This window comes from Pseudophryne corroboree, chromosome 1 (assembly GCF_028390025.1).
Source record: "Pseudophryne corroboree isolate aPseCor3 chromosome 1, aPseCor3.hap2, whole genome shotgun sequence".
NCBI lineage: Eukaryota > Metazoa > Chordata > Amphibia > Anura > Myobatrachidae > Pseudophryne > Pseudophryne corroboree.
The window spans coordinates 791,064,511-791,088,546 of NC_086444.1; the positions used below are offsets into that span (position 1 = coordinate 791,064,511).

The following is a 24,036-nucleotide window of genomic DNA, read 5'->3' on the forward strand; positions in this document are numbered from 1 at the left end:
GAAATCTGGACCTTAATGGAACCCAATTTTAGGCCCATAGACACTCCTGACTGTAGGAAGTGCAGAAAACGACCCAGTTGAAATTCCTCCGTTGGGGCCTTTCTGGCCTCACACCAAGCAACATATTTTCGCCAAATACGGTGATAATGTGTTACGGTCACATCTTTCCTTGCCTTAATCAGCGTAGGAATGACTTCCTCCGGAATGCCTTTTTCCTTTAGGATCCGGTGTTCAACCGCCATGCCGTCAAACGCAGCCGCGGTAAGTCTTGGAACAGACAGGGTCCCTGCTGCAGCAGGTCCTGTCTGAGCGGCAGAGGCCATGGGTACTCTGAGATCATTTCTTGAAGTTCTGGGTACCAAGATCTTCTTGGCCAATCCGGAACCACGAGTATAGTTCGTACTCCTCTCTTTCTTATTATTCTCAGTACCTTGGGTATGAGAGGCAGAGGAGGGAACACATACACCGACTGGTACACCCACGGTGTTACCAGAGCGTCCACAGCTATCTCCTGAGGGTCCCTTGACCTGGCGCAATATCTTTTTAGCTTTTTGTTGAGGCGGGACGCCATCATGTCCACCTGTGGCCTTTCCCACTGGTGTACAATCATTTGGAAGACTTCTGGATGAAGTCCCCACTCTCCCGGGTGGAGGTCGTGCCTGCTGAGGAAGTCTGCTTCCCAGTTGTCCACTCCCGGAATGAACACTGCTGACAGTGCTAACACGTGATTCTCCGCCCAACGGAGAATCCTTGTGGCTTCTGCCATCGCCATCCTGCTTCTTGCGCCGCCCTGTCGGTTTACATGGGCGACCGCCGTGATGTTGTCTGACTGAATCAGTACCAGCTGGTGTTGAAGCAGGGGCCTTGCCTAAAAAGATGGGGAACATCAAATGCCAGTGTACTACTTGTCAATTCTTAATTCCTGGTGACACTTTTTTTCACCCATCCTCTGGCAAAAAGTACAAAATCCGCCATCAACTCACTTGCAACTCTAAATTTGTGGTTTACCAAATAATATGCCCTTGTGGTAAAAGTTATATTGGGAAAATAGAGAGATCATTCAAGGAGCGCATGGCGGCTCATCTTTATTCGATTAGATTGGCTATTGGGAAAGGTGATAGCGAACAACCTGTCGCTAGGCATTTTTGCCAAGCCGCACATCCTCTATCAACATTATGATACAGGATGATAGATCACGTGCCACCTATGCTACGGGGGGATGGTGGTGGTGGGGTAATAGACCCCTTAGATTGTTACAGCTTGAGTCTGAATGGATTTTCAGAATGGAGACATTAAGCCCGAAAGGGTTAAACGAGCAACTGGGACTCAGCTGTTTTTTTTATAAACGCTGAGACGCGGACATTATTATTGGCTGTTATGTTTGTTTAGATATTTTAATTTTTAGCCATCTATGTATCTCGGTATGCAGTGTATGCAACCAGTTTAAAATCGCTTATTTAGGGGTCTATTCATGAAGCAGTGAAAAGTGTGGAGAAGTGAGCCAGTGGAGAAGATGCCCATGGCAACCAATCAGCATTGATGTAACATTTATAATTTGCATACTATACAACTGTACAGAGCAGCTGATTGGTTGCCATGGGCAACTTCTCCACAGGCTCACTTCTCCACTCTTTTCACTGCATCACGAATAGACCCCTTAATCCGTTAGGATAAAAGATGTAGGTTGTTAACTAGTGAAAATTGCCTGTCAAATTCGTTAGGATATAAGGATTTGAGATTATAGGCTGTTGTTTTATAACTAAGTATATCGGACTGATTCTGTGTTTCTATGTAATGGAACTTTGAGCAATTTATATTTACATTAGTATCGATGTTCATTCTAGCTGTGATTATGTTTGTATTGGTAACTGAGGACTTGATGTCATCCCGTACCGACCCGCATGGGGAGTGCCCGGAGTGACGTCACTGCTGACGTGTGGCCGGATGGGAGGGTAACCCCGACCCCGGTGATTGGTGTTTATGGAGGTGTACATGTATATAGGTGAGATCATTTTGTATGTTTAATGTCTGATGAAAGTGCCGCTATACAAATAAATAGGCACTGAAATGTTACCTGCTGCTTGTATATGTGATTACTCTTGTGTCTGGGAGTGCCGCACCTGAGTACCTGTATCTTGCATGCAACGTGAGGGCACCCGGATCGGCAACCGCAGTACGGGGAGAGCTGGACCACACGTGGATATATATCTATATCACTTAAAGGTATATATATATATATATATATATATATATATATATACATGTGTGTGTATATATATCTACTATATAAAAGTGAAAATTTGTCCTTCTGTTTTTCTATACAAATCCACAGTTTACAAGATAAGATCGTGAAATTTGACACACAAGCGTATTAAAACACAGCGGAGGCAACTAAAAAAAATTAGAAATCCTCCCTAGCACCCCTGGGGATGGGGGGAGAGACAGCAGCACAGAGTGTATCAGGAGACAGCATAACTCCGGAATTGCTAGAGCCATCTACTCACAAATTGATACACATATGCCTTACTGTCTGGGAACAAACACTGTGTGGGGAAAACACCCCTAGCACCCAGGGCCGGCTCTAGGCATGTTCGAATAGAGCGGCCGCGCAGGGCGCCACCCTTAATGGGCGCCGCGCGCTGGCGCCGCCATATTCGATGCTGGAGCCGGCCCTGTGTGTGCAGCATTTGCCCGTCGCGCTGTGTGTGCGCTATGCGCGCTGCGCGGCGCCGGTGTCTAACGTCAGACACCGGCGCCGCGCATAGCGCACACAAGTGGCCGCCCGCCCGCCAGCCCGCACCCGGACCACCCAGGCTCAGGCTCACTCGCCCGGCCGCCCGCCCGCCAGCACTCCCACACTCGGACAGGCGGACAGCAGTACTCCTCCCCAGCGCCGCAGGTATTTGGGGGGGGGGGGATCCACACTGTGGGGGCATTTATCTGGCACTGTGGGGGCATTTATCTGGCACTGTGGGGGCATTTCTGGCACACGGGGCATTTTTGGCTATGTGGGGGGCATTTCTGGCACTGTGGGGGCATTTCTGGCACTGTGGGGGCATTTATCTGGCACTGTAGGGGCATTTATCTGGCACTGTGGGGGCATTTCTGGCACACGGGGCATTTTTGGCTATGTGGGGGGCATTTCTGGCACTGTGGGGGCATTTCTGGCACTGTGGGGGCATTTATCTGGCACTGTGGGGGCATTTCTGGCACTGGGGGTATTTCTGGCTCTGTGGGGGCATTTCTGGCACTGTGGGGGCATTTATCTGGCTCTGTGGGGGCATTTCTGGCACTGGGGGCATTTCTGTCTCTGTGGGGGCATTTCTGGCTCTGTGGGGGCATTTCTGGCACTGTGGGGGCATTTCTGGCACTGGGGGCATTTCTGGCACTGTGGGGGCATTTCTGGCTCTGTGGGGGCATTTCTGGCTCTGTGGGGGCATATCTGGCACTGTGGGGGCATTTATGTATCTGGCATTGTGGGGGCATATCTGGCACTGTGGGGGGCATATCTGGCACTGTGGGGGCATTTCTGGCTCAGTGGGGGGCATTTCTGGCTCAGTGGGGGGCATTTCTGGCTCAGTGGGGGGCATTTCTGGCTCAGTTGGGGGCATTTCTGGCACTGTGGGGGCATTTCTGGCACTGTGGGGGCATTGCATATCTGGCACTGTGGGGGCATATCTGGCACTGTGGGGGCATATCTGGCACTGTGAGGGCATTGCATATCTGGCTCCGTGGGGGCATATCTGGCTCTGTGGGGGCATATCTGGCACTGTGGGGGCATATCTGGCACTGTGGGGGCATATCTTGCACTGTGGGGGCATTGCATATCTGGCTCTGTGGGGGCATATCTGGCTCTGTGGGGGCATATCTGGCACTGTGGGGGCATTTATCTGGCTCTGTGGGGGCATTTATCTGGCTCTGTGGGGGCATTTATCTGGCTATGTGGGGGCATTTATCTGGCACTGTGGGGGCATTTATGTATCAGGCACCGTGGGGGCATTTAGGTATCAGGCACCGTGGGGGCATTTATGTATCTGGCACCGTGGGGGCATTTATGTATCTGGCACCATGGGGGCATTTATGTATCTGGCACCGTGGGGGCATTTATGTATCTGGCACCGTGGGGGCATTTATGTATCTGGCACCGTGGGGGCATTTATGTATCTGGCACCGTGGGGGCATTTATGTATCTGGCACCGTGGGGGCATTTATGTATCTGGCACTGTGGGGGCATTTCTTGCACTGTGGGGGCATATCTTGCACTGTGAGGGCATTAATGTATCTGGCACTGTGGGGGCATTTCTTGCACTGTGGGGGCATTTCTTGCACTGTGGGGGCATATCTTGCACTGTGAGGGCATTAATGTATCTGGCACTGTGGGGGCATATCTGCGCTGTGGGGGCATTTATCCATCTGGAACTGTGTGGCCATTAATGTAGCTGGCACTGCTGGGGGGCATGTCACGTGTAGCTGGCACTGCTGGGGGGCATGTCATGTGTAGCTGGCACTGCTGGGGGCATATCATGTAGTGTTCCCGCTAGGCGTCTGTGGCTGGGCAGTGTGTCTCAGTGCTCTACCTGGCGCAATGTGTCTAACGTGCTCTTATAGGAGGTTCTACCTGGTGCAATGTGTATTAGCTGCACTACTGTGTGGTGTAATGTGAATTGCCACTATAATGTGGCTACGCACCTTCCCCACGAAGTAACTCCCCTAAACTTTTGCGGCGCGCCTTCGGCGCGCACTGTCCATGCTTTAGCGTGTGGAAATGGGAACAACAAGCATTACAGTATGTACATCATTTTGCCCACCTAACTTAAAAATGTGCCCTCCCTGTGATCAGCACCCTGCCCTAAAAAGTGAACACTATCACGTGTAGCTGGCACTGCTGGAGGGCATGTCATGTGTAGCTGGCACTGCTGGGGGACGAGACCACGCCCACTTTTTCAGGAGGTCACGCCCACTTTTCCAGGAGCGCGCGCGCCTTCGGCGCGCGCATGGGGGGGGGGGGGGCACTTTTACATTTTCTCGCTCAGGGTGCTAGTAGGCCTGGAGCCGGCCCTGCTAGCACCCCTAGGGGTGAGGCAGCAGCACTGAGTATTTCAGCTGACAGCATAACTCTGGAATGCCTGGAGCAATTTACACCAAAAGCAGCAATTGACAACAAACTTGGTACACATATGACTTACACTCTGGGAACAAAAGGTCAGACACCCCTAGCACCCCTGGAGATGGAAAAGCAGCACAGAGTATGTCAGCAGACAGCATACCTGTGGAAGGGCTGGAGCACTTCACACGAAGCTTGGGACACATCTGACTTACAATCTATCAAGAAACTCTGTGGGGGTTAGACACCCCTAGCACCACTAGGGGTGGGCCTGCTGCACAGAGTATTTAAGGATCCAGCATAACTCATGAATGCCTGGACCAATTTTAAACAAACTTGCTACACATATGAATTACAATCTGGGAACAAACACTGTGGGGGTAACACACTACTAGCACCCCTAGGGGGTGGGCCAGCAGCACAGACTATGGCCCTCATTCCGAGTTGTTCGCTCGCTAGCTGCTTTTAGCAGCATTGCACACGCTAAGCCGCCACCCTCTGGGAGTGTATCTTAGCTTAGCAGAATTGCGAACGAAAGATTTGCAGAATTGCGAATAGAAATTTCTTAGCAGTTTCTGAGTAGCTCCAGACTTACTCAGCCATTGCGATCAGTTCAGTCAGTTTCGTTCCTGGTTTGACGTCACAAACACACCCAGCGTTCGCCCAGACACTCCCCCATTTCTTCAGACACTCCCGCGTTTTTCCCAGAAACGCCAGCGTTTTTTCGCACACGCCCAGAAAACGGCAAGTTTCCGCCCAGAAACACCCACTTCCTGTCAATCACACTACGATCACCAGAACGATGAAAAATCCTCGTTATGCCGTGAGTAAAATACCTAACTTTTGTGTAAAATAACTAAGCGCATGCGCTCTGCGAACCTTGCGCATGCGCAGTAAGCGACTAATCGCAATATAGCGAAAATCGGCAACGAGCGAACAACTCGGAATGACCCCCTATATCAGGACATGCATAATATATCAGTGATGATTTACAAAATGTTCTATTGTTTTGATGTTAAAAAAAATAAAATGCCACCAAAGAAAACAGCTACAAATGGTGGAAACAAAAATAATTCCATAAGGAATAAAATGTTAGCGGCAACCTGTGTGTTTAATCTTTACATTGATTTTTGTAAACAAACATTTTTAAAATCCCGGGCAATGCCGAGTACTCCAGCTTGTATATAAATAAATATATATATATATATATATATATATATATATATAAAAGTATGTTTTTCTACTTTATTTATTTTAATAAATCTGCACCAAGAAGCCTGAGACTGTGCACCATGTGCATTGTGCATGTACGACCAGGCGGCTATGTAGTAGGTCACTGCTTGTTGCTGCTAAACAGTATCACCAGAGAACTGAGCATGGCTGCCCCAGATATGTTTTGTTTATAAACCTTGAAATAAGTTTTCTATCGCAATAATGAGTGGCAATAGAAAATCTGTCTTTTCAGGGATATTCCCCATTCATCAATAAATCACTGAAAAGGATACATCTGTGATACGGGATCAGTAAGATATCGCGCCTGTCAGGAGACCGACACCGGGATCCTGACAGCTGGAATACTGGTTGATGAGTGCAGTGTGTCTCCTCGCGGGCTCACTGCACTCACCACGCTTCTGTCACCACAGGGATATATTCCCCCTTGGGTGGGGGCGTAGACAAACACCCGAGTGTGGATTCCGGTCAGCGGTCAGGATTCCGACCAACCGGTATTGCACCGGGTGTCAGGATTTCGGAGTTAGTCTCCTGACAGCCGGGATCCCAACAACCAGAAAATTGAATGCCTCCCTGTTTCTTTAGGACTCTTTCCTATCAAGGCTCCATTATTAGCAAGTCTAATGGTGTTTGACATGTGCTGTTTGTCCCAGGAGAATTTTACTTTTTGCCTGTTATTGGAAAGGGAATTTAGGAGCATTGTATAGTGAGTTTAGTAGGAAGAAACAGGGCTGCTAGGTGGTCTTTCAAGTCTCCTCTGTTCTAGGGGAGCATGGCCACAACCCATTATAAATAATGATGTGCACCGGACATTTTTCGGGTTTTGTGTTTTGGTTTTGGATTCGGTTCCACGGCCGTGTTTTGGATTCGGACGCGTTTTGGCAAAACCTCCCTGAAATTTTTTGTCGGATTCGGGTGTGTTTTAAATTGGGTGTTTTTTTACAAAAAACCTCAAAAACAGCATAAATCATAGAATTTCGGGGTCATTTTGACCCCATAGTATTATTAACCTCAATAACCATAATTTCCACTCATTTCCAGTCTATTCTGAACACCTCACACCTCACAATATTATTTTTAGTCCTAAAATTTGCACCAAGGTCGCTGAATGACTAAGCTAAGCTAAGTGGCCAGCACAAACACGTGGCCCATCTAGAAGTGGCACTGCAGTGTCAGACAGGATGGCACTTAAAAAAATAGTCCCCAAACAGCACATGATGCAAAGAAAAAAAGAGGTGCACCAAGGTCGCTGTGTGACTAAGCTAAACGACCCGAGTTGCCGACACAAACACTTGGCCCATGTAGGAGTGTCACTGCAGTGTCAGACAGGATGGCAGATTTAAAAAATAGTCCCCAAACAGCACATGATGCAAAGAAAAAAAGAGGTGCAACGAGGTAGCTGTGTGGCTAAGCTAAGCGACCCAAGTGGCCAACACAAACACCTGGCCCATCTAAGAGTGGCACTACAGTGTCAGACAGGATGGCAGATTTAAAAAATAGTCCCCAAACAGCACATGATGCAAAGAAAAAAAGAGGTGCACCAAGGTCGCTGAATGGTTAAGCTAAGCGACCCAAGTGGCCGACACAAACACCTGGCCCATCTAGGAGTGGCACTGCAGTGTCAGACAGGATGGCAGATTTAAAAAATAGTCCCCAAACAGCACATGATGCAAAGAAAAAAGAGATGCAATGAGGTAGCTGTGTGGCTAAGCTAAGCGACCCAAGTGGCCGACACAAACACCTGGCCCATCTAGGAGTGGCACTGCAGTGTCAGACAGGATGGCAGATTTAAAAAATAGTCCCCAAACAGCACATGATGCAAAGAAAAAAGAGGTGCAATGAGGTAGCTGTGTGGCTAAGATAAGCGACCCAAGTGGCCGACACAAACACCTGGCCCATCTAGGAGTGGCACTGCAGTGTCAGACAGGATGGCAGATTTAAAAAATAGTCCCCAAACAGCACATGATGCAAAAGAAAAAAAGAGGTGCACCAAGGTCGCTGGATGGTTAAGCTAAGCGACCCAAGTGGCCGACACAAACACCTGGCCCATCTAGGAGTGGCACTGCAGTGTCAGACAGGATGGCAGATTTAAAAATTAGTCCCCAAACAGCACATGATGCAAAGATAAATTAAAGAAAAAAAGAGGTGCAAAATGGAATTGTCCTTGGGCCCTCCCACCCACCCTTATGTTGTATAAACAGGACATGCACACTTTAACAAACCCATCATTTCAGCGACAGTGTCTGCCACATGACTGTGACTGAAATGACTGGTTGGTTTGGGCCCCCACCAAAAAAGAAGCAATCAATCTCTCCTTGCACAAACTGGCTCTACAGAGGCAAGATGTCTACCTCCTCCTCATCGTCCGATTCCTCACCCCTTTCACTGTGTAGATCCCCCTCCTCACAGATTAATAATTCGTCCCCACTGGAATCCACCATCTCAGGTCCCTGTGTACTTTCTGGAGGCAATTGCTGGTGAATGTCTCCACGGAGGAATTGATTATAATTCATTTTGATGAACATCATCTTCTCCACATTTTCTGGAAGTAACCTCGTACGCCGATTGCTGACAAGGTTACCGGCTGCACTAAACACTCTTTCGGAGTACACACTGGAGGGGGGGGCAACTTAGGTAAAATAAAGCCAGTTTGTGCAAGGGCCTCCAAATTGCCTCTTTTTCCTGCCAGTATACGTACAGACTGTCTGACGTGCCTACTTGGATGCGGTCACTCATATAATCCTCCACCATTCTTTCAATGGTGACAGAATCATGTGCTGTGACAGTAGACGACATGTCAGTAATCGTTGGCAGGTCCTTCAGTCCGGACCGGATGTCAGCACTCGCTCCAGACTGCCCTGCATCACCGCCAGCGGGTGGGCTCGGAATTCTTAGCCTTTTCCTCGCAGCCCCTGTTGCAGGGGAATGTAAAGGAGGAGCTGTTGACAGGTCACATTCCGCTTGACTTGACAATTTTCTCACCAGCAGGTCTTTGAACCTCTGCAGACTTGTGTCTGCCGGAAAGAGAGATCCAACGTAGGTTTTAAATCTAGGATCGAGCACGGTGGCCAAAATGTAGTGCTCTGATTTCAACAGATTGACCACCCGTGAATCCTGGTTAAGTGAATTAAGGGCTCCATCCACAAGTCCCACATGCCTAGCGGAATCGCTCTGTTTTAGCTCCTCCTTCAATCTCTCCAGCTTCTTCTGCAAAAGCCTGATGAGGGGAATGACCTGACTCAGGCTGGCAGTGTCTGAACTGACTTCACCTGTGGCAAGTTCAAAGGGTTGCAGAATCTTGCACAACGTTGAAATCATTCTCCTCTGCGCTTGAGTCAGGTGCATTACCCCTCCTTTGCCTATATAGTAGGTAGCTGTATAGGCTTGAATGGCCTTTTGCTGCTCCTCCATCCTCTGAAGCATATAGAGGGTTAAATTCCACCTCGTTACCACCTCTTGCTTCAGATGATGGCGGGGCAGGTTCAGGAGTGTTTGTTGGTGCTCCAGTCTTCGGCACGCGGTGGCTGAATGCCGAAAGTGGCCCCTGTCGTTTTTAAATAATTCTGCACCACCAAATTCAATGTATGTGCAAAACATGGGACGTGCTGGAATTTGCCCACATGTAATGCACGCACAATATTGGTGGCGTTGTCCGATGTCACAAATCCCCAGGAGAGTCCAATTGGGGTAAGCCATTCTGCGATGATGTTCCTCAGTTTCCGTAAGAGGTTGTCAGCTGTGTGCCTCTTATGGAAAGCGGTGATACAAAGCGTAGCCTGCCTAGGAATGAGTTGACGTTTGCGAGATGCTGCTACTGGTGCCGCCGCTGCTGTTCTTACTGCGGGAGGCAATACATCTACCCAGTGGGCTGTCACAGTCATATAGTCCTTAGTCTGCCCTGCTCCACTTGTCCACATGTCTGTGGTTAAGTGGACATTGGGTACAACTGCATTTTTTAGGACACTGGTGACTCTTTTTCTTAGGTCTGTGTACATTCTCGGTATCGCCTGCCTAGAAAAATGGAACCTAGATGGTATTTGGTACCTCAAGCAAATGTCTAGTTTCCTGTGAATTAACGGTGGATACCGGAAACACGTTTAACACCGCCCAGGCTGCCAAGGCCTGAGTTATCCGCTTTGCAGCAGGATGACTGCTGTGATATTTCATCTTCCTCGCAAAGGACTGTTGGACAGTCAATTGCTTACTGGAAGTAGTACAAGTGGTCTTCCGACTTCCCCTCTGGGATGACGATCGACTCCCAGCAGCAACAACAGCAGCGCCAGCAGCAGTAGGCGTTACACTCAAGGATGCATCGCAGGAATCCCAGGCAGGAGAGGACTCGTCTGATTCGACAGTGACATGTCTGCAGGTCTATTGGCGTTCCTGTCTAAGGAGGAAATTGACACTGAGGGAGTTGGTGGTGTGGTTTGCAGGAGCTTGGTTACAAGAGGAAGGGATTTAGTTGTCAGTGGACTGCTTCCGCTGTCACCCAAAGTTTTTGAACTTGTCAATGACTTCTGATGAATGCGCTCCAGGTGACGTATAAGGGAGGATGTTCCTAGGTGGTTAACGTCCTTACCCCTACTTATTACAGCTTGACAAAGGCAACACACGGCTTGACAAATGTTGTCCGCATTTCTGTTAAAATAATTCCACACCGACGAGGTGATATTTTTTGTAATTTGACCAGGCATGTCAATGGCCATTTTCGTCCCACGGACAACAGATGTCTCCCCGGGTGCCTGACTTAAACAAACCACCTCACCATCAGAATCCTTCTTGTCAATTCCTCCCCAGCGCCAGCAACACCCATATCCTCATCCTGGTGTACTTCAACAGTGACATCTTCAATTTGACTATCAGGAACTGGACTGCGGGTGCTCCTTCTAGCACTTGCAGGGCACGTGCAAATGGTGGAAGGCGCCACCTCTTCCCGTCCAGTGTTGGGAAGGTCAGGCATCGCAACCGACACAGTTGGACTCTCCTTGGGGATTTGTGATTTAAAAGAACGCACAGTTCTTTGCTGTGCTTTTGCCATCTTAACTCTTTTAAGTTTTCTAGCAGGAGGATGAGTGCTTCCATCCTCATGTGAAGCTGAACCACTAGCCATGAACATAGGCCAGGCCCTCAGCCGTTCCTTGCCACTCCGTGTCGTAAATGGCACATTGGCAAGTTTACGCTTCTCCTCAGACGATTTTGATTTAGATTTTTGGGTCATTTTACTGAGCTTTATTATTTTGGATTTTACATGCTCTCTACTATGGCATTGGGCATCGGCCTTGGCAGACGACGTTGATGGCATTTCATCGTCTCGGCCATGACTAGTGGCAGCAGCTTCAGCACGAGGTGTAAGTGGATCTTGATCTTTCCCTATTTTACCTTCCACATTTTTGTTCTCCATTTTTTAATGTGTGGAATTATATGCCAGTAATATATCAATAGAAATGGCCTACTACTATATATACTGCGCACAACTGAAATGCACCACAGGTATGGATGGATAGTATACTTGACGACACAGAGGTAGGTAGAGCAGTGGCCTACTGTACCGTACTGCTATATATTATATACTGGTGGTCAGCAAACTGTGCAAAACTGAAATGCACCACAGGTATGGATGGATAGTATACTTGACGACACAGAGGTAGGTAGAGCAGTGGCCTTCTGTACCGTACTGCTATATATTATATACTAGTGTTCAGCAAACTGTGCAAAACTGAAATGCACCACAGGTATGGATGGATAGTATACTTGATGACACAGAGGTAGGTAGAGCAGTGGCCTACTGTACCGTACTGCTACATATTATATACTGGTGGTCAGCAAACTGTGCAAAACTGAAATGCACCACAGGTATGGATGGATAGTATACTTGACGACACAGAGGTAGGTAGAGCAGTGGCCTACTGTACCGTACTGCTATCTATTATATACTGTTGGTCAGCAAACTGTGCAAAACTGAAATGCACCACAGGTATGGATGGATAGTATACTTGACGACACAGAGGTAGGTAGAGCAGTGGCCTTCTGTACCATACTGCTATATATTATATACTGGTGGTCAGCAAACTGTGCAAAACTGAAATGCACCACATGTATGGATGGATAGTATACTTGACGACACAGAGGTAGGTAGAGCAGTGGCCTACTGTACCGTACTGCTATATTTTATATACTAGTGTTCAGCAAACTGTGCAAAACTGAAATGCACCACAGGTATGGATGGATAGTATACTTGATGACACAGAGGTAGGTAGAGCAGTGGCCTACTGTACCGTACTGCTATATATTATATACTGGTCAGTAAACTGTGCAAAACTGAAATGCACCACAGGTATGGATGGGATAGTATACTTGACGACACAGCAGTGGCCTACTGTACCGTACTGCTATCTATTATATACTGGTGGTCAGCAAACTGTGCAAAACTGAAATGCACCACAGGTATGGATGGATAGTATACTTGACGACACAGAGGTAGGTAGAGCAGTGGCCTTCTGTACCATACTGCTATATATTATATACTGGTGGTCAGCAAACTGTGCAAAACTGAAATGCACCACATGTATGGATGGATAGTATACTTGACGACACAGAGGTAGGTAGAGCAGTGGCCTACTGTACCGTACTGCTATATTTTATATACTGGTGGTCAGCAAACTGTGCAAAACTGAAATGCACCACAGGTATGGATGGATAGTATACTTGACGACACAGAGGTAGGTAGAGCAGTGGCCTACTGTACCGTACTGCTATATATTATATACTGGTCAGTAAACTGTGCAAAACTGAAATGCACCACAGGTATGGATGGGATAGTATACTTGACGACACAGAGGTAGAGCAGTGGACTACTGTACCGTACTGCTATATATATAGTTATACTGGTGGTCAGCAAAATTCTGCACTGTCCTCCTACTATATACTACAATGCAGCACAGATATGGAGCGTTTTTCAGGCAGAGAACGTATATTACTGGTGGTCACTGGTCAGCAAAGCTCTGCACTGTCCTCCTACTATATAATACTGCTGGTCCCCAGTCCCCACAATAAAGCAATTAGCACACTGAGCACAGATATTTGCAGCACACTGAGCACAGATATGGAGCGTTTTTCAGGCAGAGAACGTACATATTTGCACTTGCAGCACACTGAGCACAGATATTTGCAGCACACTGAGCACAGATATTTGCAGCACACTGAGCACAGATATTTGCAGCCCACTGAACATAGAAACTGAGAGGACGCCAGCCACGTCCTCTCACGATCATCTCCAATGCACGAGTGAAAAATGGCGGCGACGCGCAGCTCCTTATATAGAATACGAATCTCGCGAGAATCCGACCGCGGGATGATGACGTTCGGGCGCGCTCGGGTTAACCGAGCAAGGCTGGAGGATCCGAGCTGCTGGGACCCGTGCAAAAAAAGGTGAAGTTCGGGCTGGTTCGGATCCCGAGGATCCGAACCCGCTCATCACTAATTATAAATACAGGTGACCTCTTTGCATTCTGTATCACCTGATGAAGTTTACATGGTGGCACCATCTTGGTAGGGGTGACTCCTACTTCTTGGCAACTTAGGACTCCAGACAGGAATGGGCAGAGGTACTTTGTAGCTGCTGCACCACTACACACAGTAGAATGACTTGCCACAGCCCAGCTTCAATGTTTCCTTTGATGTAGATTTATGTTAGCCATTTTTTCCAAAAAATATTTAGATATGGAACTAGTAAGGGTTAGAGATTCCTCCTCCCTTTGTGCTTATCCAATCACTGTTTTGGAGAGGGTGTATTAGTTGCTGCAGATGCTGCATAACATAGTGAGGTTTTGGATGCCAATTGGATTACAAGTGGCCCCTATACATTATGTGAAGGCTTTGTTATATTTTTCTTCCTTGTATACTTCCTTGTCTGGAGCCAGAGGCGGAACTACCGCCAGTGCAACCAGTGCGTTGCACTGGGGCCCGCCTCTGTCCAGGGGCCCAAAGCATATAATGAGTCAAACTGACTCATTACATGCAGCTGTGTGCTGCGGGCAACCGCTGCCCGCAGCACACAGCCGCCCGGAGAGGAGAGGAGCGCAGCGGCACGGGGGTAAGGAGGAGGAGGGAGGTGAAGGAGGGAGCCGCAGCAGCGCTTTGTTACTGGTGGAGGCGCTGCTGCTGCTGCCCCTCTGCTTCACTATAGGCTGTCTTCCGAGAACAGCCTATAGTGAAGCAGAGGGGCAGCAGCAGCAGCGCCTCCACCAATAACACAGCGCTGCTGCGGCTTCCTCCTCCACCTCCCTCCTCCTCCTTCTCTACTGCCCGGGAATTGTCAGAAGCTGCACCGAGGAGCCTGAGCCAGCGGAAAGGGTAAGTATAATTCTTCTTTCTTTCTGTCGCTTTCTTTCTTTCTTTCTTTTCTTTCTTTCTTTCTTTCTTTCTTTCTGTCTTTTTGGGACTGCCTGCCGCAATGTGTAAAAATGGGGAATCTGCCTGCCACAATGTGTAAAAATGGGGAATCTGCCTGCCGCTATGTGTAAAAAGGGGGAATCTGCCTGCCGCAATGTGTAAAAATGGGGAATCTGCCTGCCGCAATGTGTAAAAAGGGGAAATCTGCCTGCCGCAATGTGTAAAAATGGGGAATCTGCCTGCCGCAATGTGTAAAAATGGGGAATCTGCCTGCCGCTATGTGTAAAAATGGGGAATCTGCCTGCCGCAATGTGTAAAAATGGGGAATCTGCCTGCCGCTATGTGTAAAAATGGAAAAATGGGGAATCTGCCTGCCGCAATGTGTAAAAAGGGGGAATCTGCCTGACGCAATGTGTAAAAAGGGGGAATCAGCCTGCCGTAATGTTTAAAAAGGGGGACGCTGTCTGCCGTAATGTGTAACAAGGGCACGCTGTCTGCCGTAATGTGTAAAAAGGGGACGCTGTCTGCCGTTATGTGTAAAAAGTGTACGCTGTCTGCTATAATGTGTAAATAGGGGACGCTGTCTGCCGTAATGTGTAAAAAGGGGGACGCTGTCTACCGTTATGTGTAAAAAGTGTACGCTGTCTGCCGCTATGTTTAACAAGGGCACGCTGTCTGCCGTTATGTGTAAAAAGTGTACGCTGTCTGCCGCTATGTTTTACAAAGGCACGCTGTCTGCCGTTATGTGTAAAAAGTGTATGCTGTCTGCCGCTATGTGTAACAAGGGCACGCTGTCTGCCGTTATGTGTGAAAAGGGGGACGCTGTCTGCCGTTATGTGTAAAAAGGGCACGCTGTCTGCCGTTATGTGTAAAAAGGGGGACGCTGTCTACCGTAATGTGTAAAAAGGGGACGCTGTCTGCCGTAATGTGTAAAAAGAGGAATCTGTCCGCCGTAAGGTGTAAAAGGGGCTCTACCTGGTGTAGTGGTGCTACTGTGCGGCGTAATTTGAATAATGGAGACTACTGTGCACCGTTTTATGAATTGGTATTATTTTGTGGCCACACCCCTTCCCCACGAAGCCACGCCACTATGTATTTTTGCGCGCGCCATAGGCGCGCACTGCCCCTGTTCTGCATGCAGGGGTGGGGCTCCGATGCTGTTTCTTGCACACAGTGCTAAAATGTCTAGTTACGGCACTGTTGCAAGGTATCCATTTCTCTGGCCCTGAGCAAGTCCCCCTCACCAGATCCTCTCCAGGGGTGAGCGGGTGGACTTGGATGAGATGGGGGGGAGGCAAAGCATTTTGTCGCACCTGGGCCCACCGCTCGCTAGTTCCACCACTGTCTGGAGCATTATGAGTTTAGCGCTAATGTGTCATGACTGCAGAATTGGCTGTATATCTCTGTCCTAGAGAGTGACAAATCAAAGAATCCTTCATAGGAATTAAGATTATCTGGAGCATCAACAGATGTATGTTTTATAGTGGCCAGGTTAATACTAAATATTTTCCCCTTGCATCATGAAACCAGATGTGAAAGCTATGTTACAGGTGTACTGTATAGTAATTTGAATAACTATAATGCAAAGTCATTGCATGAGGTACAATATCATTATACATTAATAAATGATTGTTTATTTGTCTGCAGCTTTGTTGTTTTCACTATTTGAATATTATGCACCCTGAGAAATTTTCTTCAAATATGTTGCAGTATAATGTAATTTGCAACAAGCTTTTTGTTTGTGCATTCATGGATGTAAGAACACATATATAAAATTCAGGTTTATCAAGTATCCCCCATAGCCAGGAACAATGTCTGTCCTAATTGGTGATCCTGACCACCGGGATCCTGACAGGCGGTAAATTGACTGTGTCCCGTTCCGGGTATATTCCTCCCTCACAGTATTGCTTTTCAGGATTAGGCTACACAGACCGCTCCTGTTGTTATGCATAGGGATCTTAACATGGGCAAACACAAGCTAATCCTGACTCTCGTCTTGAGGATTGTGTAATGACATCAGCATTCAATCTGGGCACACATTTGGGTGGCCAAATTCAATAAAGTTCGGTCACTGTGCTCTGAGCCTGGTTGACTTTATGCTTTATTATTGCCTTTAAATGTGATCAGGAGATAATCACATACGGTGGCTGAGAGTGGCCATCCTTCTACTACATTTCTGTCTTGCCCTATAACACTACTGCCCAATACTGCCCAAGATGGTCTGTGGCATCACAGCACGTGAGAAGCCTTTGGATGTATTTTTTATTGTTTTATTGCTTTACTTTAATTGTATTTTATTTCAAAAGAAAAAGTGTAGTTTATTAAATACTGTAGTTGTATTCTAAACACATGAAATGTTTAGGTAAAATTGTATAAGTAATACAATGCAGTATGTGCAATGTAAAAGAATTACAGTATATATGAAGTACATGTTGGGTAAAATATATACTTTTGAAGGGAAGCAGTTGGCTTGGCATCCTGACGCGTTGGCATCCTGACGCATGCAGGGGGGGTAGGTTTAGGCAGGAGAAGGGGGGGGTTAGGGCTAGGGTGCAGGGCCGGGAACATTAGGGTTAGGGACCGGGGAAGGAGGGCTAGGGTTCGGCACTAAGCGGAGAGGGTTAGGTTTAGGCAGCGGTGAAGGGAGGGTTACGGTTAGGCACCACCGGGGAGGGTTAAGTTTAGGCACCCATAATGGAGCATTAGGTTAGTGTAGGGGGCAGGGGAGGATTAAGCTAGTGTACATGAGAATGCCGGGATTCTGATGGACGAGATGCCACTGTCGGTATACTGACCATCGGCATCCCATCCATTGGAAAATCATACTGAACCCATTTTGAATAACTTAGATTTTTCTTACCAAGAGCCTTCAGACATAATATATGTTGATTACACTGGATTGCTTTTCTCCTAATAAGCTGATTTTCTGTAGAGAATTCGACCTCTATGTCTGGATTGTTTGGTATTTCATTTGGCAGAATAATAAATAGTTCACCAGGATTCTGTATAATAAAAAAGGAAAGTGTTATAACTTATAATGTACATACTATGAAATCCTTCTAAAACTGGAAAATTACTATTTAATGCAGTCAGTAAATATTTTTCATTTAAAGAAAAAGTTCTAAACCAATAATAATTGTTAATTCACTTATGAAAGCATAACTAAAATAAAATATGTATTGTTTCAATATTTTTTATAGTAGTTAAAATGCTTACATTACTTGTTATTACCCTTTCATTCACTTGGCTCTACTATTTACTTGTAGGCAAAATCTATTTTCTATTTTACAGGCTGTACTGATTAAAATAAAGAGCACATATTCCATTTTCTCAGTAATGAAGGGGTGATCTGGTTTCAGTTGCTTTTAAGGCCTCTCATTTCAAATTACAGTTATGGGGTATATTCAATTAAAGTCGGACCCATTCCGACATGCTTTTGTCGGAATGGATCCGACAGGACCTATTCAATGAACGGAAAAATCCGACCGTTGGATTTGGCCATTCCCGGTAACCCGTCCTGCTGCTGCTGTCAGTGCAGGTCAGGAAGCGCTGCCGGAGAGAGGAGCCTGGCTGGGGATGCCCTGCTATAGAGGAACCTGTGCCCTGCTTCATCAATAGCCCGCCGCCCCACTCCCCCGTCTCATCTCCTCAATCCAACTTTTTTTTAAAGTCAGATTGAGATTGCTGTAAACGGTGCCAAAAGCTGTCAAATTTGTCCCCGTTTCCGAGAGTAGCACGCGGATCGGCGGCAATTCCGGCAATCCACGTGCTTCCCGACAAGTCAAAATGCCCGACTTGTCGGAAAAAAATGGGGTATTTTGAATAGGTCGGAACCCCTTCCCACCTAAAAAAGTCGAAAACTGCCGTCTTTCCGACAAGACGGCAGTTTCAACTGTAATTGAATATACCCCTATGTCAGAAAATTACAAAAGGGCAAGACGGCTACTATTTTAAGTGTCTGTCACTAATGAGTTATGGCAGTGGATACTTCACTACCGCAGCAATTCAGAATTTCTTACCTTACAACATGACCCATTCCATTATTTACAAAATGCTCTGCTCCTGAACTTCTAATGAGCAGAGCATTATGCGCCTAATGAAATGGATCATGTTGGAAGGTATAGAATTCCTCCAGTGTGGTTACAGCTGATCCAAAAATCAGCTATAGCAACAATCCCAAACACTGGTCAAATCCCACTTTGTATCCTGGTGCTCCTTTCCACCTGAAGGTGATGCTGGTTCCCACAGGCAAACTCTGAAAATGGCAGACATATAGACATAGGTGTGTTTGGATAATCTAGTTTTCTCCGGCAGTTGCCAGAGAAAATGAAGTAGGAGATGTTACCATGTCAAATTCTGCTGGATTATGATTCTGTCTCTTCTGAGTCTGACTGACTTTGGCCACAAATGTGGTCTCTCCCCACTTTATTGGAAAACACTTAGTCAAACTTGAAATTTCCATTTACCCTTGCAGCACCCTTGGAATTATATGGCAGCGCCTCTGGACTTATACAGCAGATAGGCAACACCCCAGAACTTATACAGCATAGGCAGTGCCCATGGAGAATTACATAGCACAACAGACAGGAAGCAGCACCCCAGGGCTTAAATGCCAGTGGGGCAGTACCCCTGGACAGATAGGGCAGAGGGGCAGCACCCCATATAGGGCAGCACCCCTGGAATGATGTGGCAGACAAAGAAAAGACATGCAAGATGGAATTGTCCTTGGGCCCTCCCACCCACCTTTATATTATATAAACAGGACATGCACACTATAACAAACCAATCATCTCAGCGACAGGGTCTGCCACACGACTTTGGACGAAATTATTGGTTTGTTTGGGCCCCCACCAAAGAAGAAGCAATTAATCTCTCCTTGCACAAACTGGCTCTACAGGTGCAAGATGTTGTCCTCATCCTCATCCTCTGATTCCTCACCCCCTTCAGTGTTTGCATCCTCATCCTCACAGAGAAATAATTCCACACCGAAGAGCTGGATTTTTTGGTATTTTGCCCAGGCATGACAATGGGCTTTTTCATCCCATGGCCAACAACTGTCTCCACTGGTGCCTTATTCAAACAAACCACATCACCATCTGAATCCTCATCGTCAATTTCCTCCTTAGCGTCAGTTACACCAATATCCTGTGCTGGTTACACCTTTAACAGAATTATTTAACCAGTCACTAAATACAGGTGCTATTCCAGAGGACTGGAAAAGAGCAAATGTAGTTCCACTGCACAAAAGTGGAAGCAAGGAAGAAGCAAGTAACTACAGACCAGTAAGCCTTACATCAGTAGTAGGGAAAGTAATGGAAAAACTATTAAAAGAAAGAGTAGTGGAATATCTTAAATCAAACAACTTACAGGATCCAAAACAGCATGGATTTACTGGTGGGAGATCATGCCAAACAAATCTTATTGACTTTTTTGGCTCTGTGATGAAAATAATAGATCAAGGGGGAGCTGTAGATGTAGCATATCTAGACTTTAGTAAGGCATTTGACACTGTCCCACATCGCAGATTGCTAAATAAACTTGGAAAGCCTGGGGGTGGATTATAAATCAGTTAAATGGATAAGAACCTGGTTGCAGGATAGGAAACAGACAGTCGTAGTTAATGGAGTGCAATCTATGGAGGGAAATTTTACCAGTGGAGTACCCCAGGGATCTGTACTTGGTCCAGTTCTCTTTAATATCTTTGTTGGTGACATTGCAGATGGTATTGAAGGGAAGATATGCCTTTTTGCAGATGATACAAAGATATGCAACAGGGTAGACACACCGGGAGGGGTCAAACAAATGATTAATGACCTAGGTAGGCTTGAGAAATGGTTAAGAACGTGGCAACTACAGTTTAATGCTAAAAAATGCAAAATCATGCACTTGGGTCTCAAAATCCCAAAGGCTAAGTATAGTATCAAGGGTACTATAATGGAAACTACTGAGGAGGAAAGAGATTTAGGAGTCACTATTTCAAGTGACTTGAAGGCAGGAAAGCAATGCAACAAAGCAATGAGAAAGGCAAGTCAGATGCTTGGTTGCATAGGGAGAGGAATCAGTAGCAGGAAAAAAGAAGTGATAATGCCACTGTATAGGTCATTGGTACGGCCCCATCTGGAATACTGTGTCCAGTTCTGGAGACCCTATCTCCAGAAGGATATAAATACATTAGAGAGTGTACAAAGAAGGGCAACTAAAATGGTGCATGGCCTACATCACAAAACTTACCCGGAAAGGCTAAAAGATCTTAACATGTATAGTTTGGAGGAGAGAAGGGAAAGGGGGGACATGATAGAAACTTTCAAATATATCAAGGGTCTTAACAAAGTTCAGGAGGGAAACGTTCTTCAAAGGAAAAGAAGTATTAGAACTCGAGGGCATACATTGAGACTGGAGGGGGGGAGGCTCAGGGGAAATTTAAGGAAAAATTACTTCACAGAAAGGGTAGTGGATAAGTGGAATAGCCTCCCATCAGAGGTGGTAGAGGCTAAGACTGTAGGGCAATTTAAACATGCTTGGGACAGGCATATGAATATCCTTACAAAGAATTAAGGTTAAAAAAGGGTTGAGATTGCCTAAAGGATAAAATAAAAAAGGGGCAGACTAGATGGGCCAAGTGGTTCTTATCTGCCGTCAAATTCTATGTTTCTATGTTTCTATCCTCCTCATCCTGGTGTACTTCTACAGTGACATCCTCAAAATCAGCAACTGGACTGGCGGTGCTCCTCCCAGCACTTGCAGGGGGGCATGCAAATGTTGGTAGGAGCCTCCTCTTTCCATACAGTTTTGTGAAGGTCAGGCCTAGACATCGCAACTATGGACACACTTGGACTCTCCTTGGGGATTTGTGATATCTCTGAATGCACAGTTGTTTTTTACTTTTTTTAAGAGGGAGGAGGGCTTCCATCCTCATGAGAAGCTGTACCACCAGTCATGAACATAGGCCAAGGCCTTAGCCTTTCCTTGCCACTTCGTGTCGTGAATGGCATATTGCCAATACGTTTCTCATCAGATAATTTCTTTTTTTTCCCTGATTATTAATTTTTGCTTCTTGGCAGACGACGTTGATGGAATTGCATCGTCAATGTCATGATTGCTGGCAGCAGCAGCTTTAGCACTAGTACTAGGAACTGGAAGTGGTTCCTGATCTTCCACTATTTTTTCCTTCAAAGTTTTGTTCTCCATTTCACAGGACAGCACCTCTTTACTATTACAGCACACAGAACAGTGCCCCTTTATTTTCACAGCACCCCTATAGTTTTACAGCATACAAGACAGGGCCAGTGTACTTTTATTTTAACAACACCACCACTGTATTTTTACAGCATACAAGGCCAGTGTACATTTATTTTTACTGCACCTCTGAATTTTTACAGCATACAAGACAGAGCCACTGTACATTTATTTTAACAACAGCACCCCCTGAATTGTTACACCTTACAAGACAGGGCCAGTGTACATTTATTTTAACAACAGCACCCCTGAATTTTTATAGCATATAAGGCTAGTGCACTTTTATTTTAACAACAGCACCCCTGAAATTTTACAGCATTCAAGACAGGGCCAGCACCCCTATATTTTCACAGCATACAGGAGGACAGTGCCCCTGCCCCCTGTACAACACAGTGACACCCAGGACAGCCGCATCACCCCTAACATCACATGAAAGTTAAACACCAGTGGCAGCCAGAACAGCACCCCTAACATCACAGGGACACCACAGTGACAGGACTGCACCCCTAGAGATGACACACTGAACCCCATCTGATGCCCCCACCCACAGATAGACAGAGGTCTGTTTCCCTCACTCTCCAAGTACAGAGTTTAAATGGCGGTGATGAGCGGCTGTTAATATGGAATCTAAAACCCACAAGAATACAACAGTGGGATGATGTTTTGCCTCATTCTGGTTTCTGAGTCTGGCGGGAAGTCCCGAGCCGGACTCGGATCCGAGCTTGGACCGGGAAGTTCTGGGGGAATTCGGATCTCTGTGAACTGAACCCGCTCATCTCTACTATGCACACACCCCTCTGCACATCACATATAAACCCTGCAGCTACAGGAGGCTGGGATCTGTGGTTCCACAAGAAAAATGCACTTTACAGATGTTGCATACCTGGGAATGAGCAGAGAGTACGAGTCTCTTATGTATTTGTCACATGTCCTCTCAATACTACCCGCTGTGACGTCACTACCAATCAGCTGCTCTTCTGGTCTGTGGCGTTAGGGTCACTCACTAAACTAATGCTCCTGAACTGCAGGCTGCCGGCCCTGCTGCTGCTTCCACTCCTAGGACTCCCCCCACCCCTTCCCTGCCGCTAGCCAGACATACTGAGCAGATCGTGAACCTACAGCCAGGCATGAAGAGGAAGCGCAGCGGAATTTCGAATTTGTTGCTGTCCATGAGCCAATCACAGCTTGCAGACCAGCGGCTGTGCCTGATTAGACTGCCAGTCCGCAAGCTGTGATTGGCTCCAGGACAGCGGCAAATTTGAAATGCCACTACGATGCCTCTGTACCCATGGCTGACCTCCAGGCCAAAATATCCTTTCGGGCTCCCTGTTTCTCCAGGTCCGGGACGCCAGTACCCACAGACCCCCCTTGATGGCGGCCCTGGTGGGGACCACCACCCCAGTGGAAATATCGGACTTAGGTCGGTATTCCATCCGCCGGCATTTACTCAGCTGTCGGGATTCCGGCGTCAGTATCCTGAACGCCGGTATCCCCGACAGCCGGTAAAGTAGCTGCATATATACTATAAGCAGAGTATAAGAAATTGCATTTAAACATGGGTATTACACCACTATTTAAAACAAAGGGGGCGCTCAAAGTAATTGTTGCTCTTATTGGGTGCCCATTACTTTTTAAGCGCTCAAACAGATGGTGTTTAGTCGTGAATAGTGGCTAATCCTGTCTAAAGTTGTACCTGCAACGCAAAAAGTGCAGTGGACATTTGGACATTTCTGCTTGCCACCTCAGTAGATGGCGAGCAGAAATGACGATGCCGGCAGTGATCTCACCCGAAAGGCAGAAGAATTGAATTGCTGACATCGGGTGCCACCTAGTGGCCAGCACCTACAAAACAATTGAATCACTCCAAAGTGTTTCAAATTCTAATAATAAAAACCCCCTTAAAAAAATGCTAAATATATAACAAAGCAAAAAATGGCAAACAGTTTTCAAAAAACAAAAGTGCAATCTACCTTCCAATGTTAAATCTATAACAATAGTGGATAATTAATAGAAATTAAATACAGTGGCTAATAAAAAACAAACAACATTTTATATATATATATATATATATATAT

General features: G+C 46.6%; 1 protein-coding gene across 1 annotated transcript in view; it reads right to left on the reverse strand.

The window, feature by feature from the left end:
* BANK1 (B cell scaffold protein with ankyrin repeats 1) overlaps nucleotides 1-24,036 on the reverse strand; it is a 1,166,863-nt gene that overhangs the window by 1,074,628 nt on the left and 68,199 nt on the right. The window contains exon 3 of the mRNA XM_063918381.1: nucleotides 17,586-17,727. Coding sequence (XP_063774451.1) covers nucleotides 17,586-17,727 — 142 coding nt within the window. The remainder of the gene's footprint in view (nucleotides 1-17,585; nucleotides 17,728-24,036) is intronic.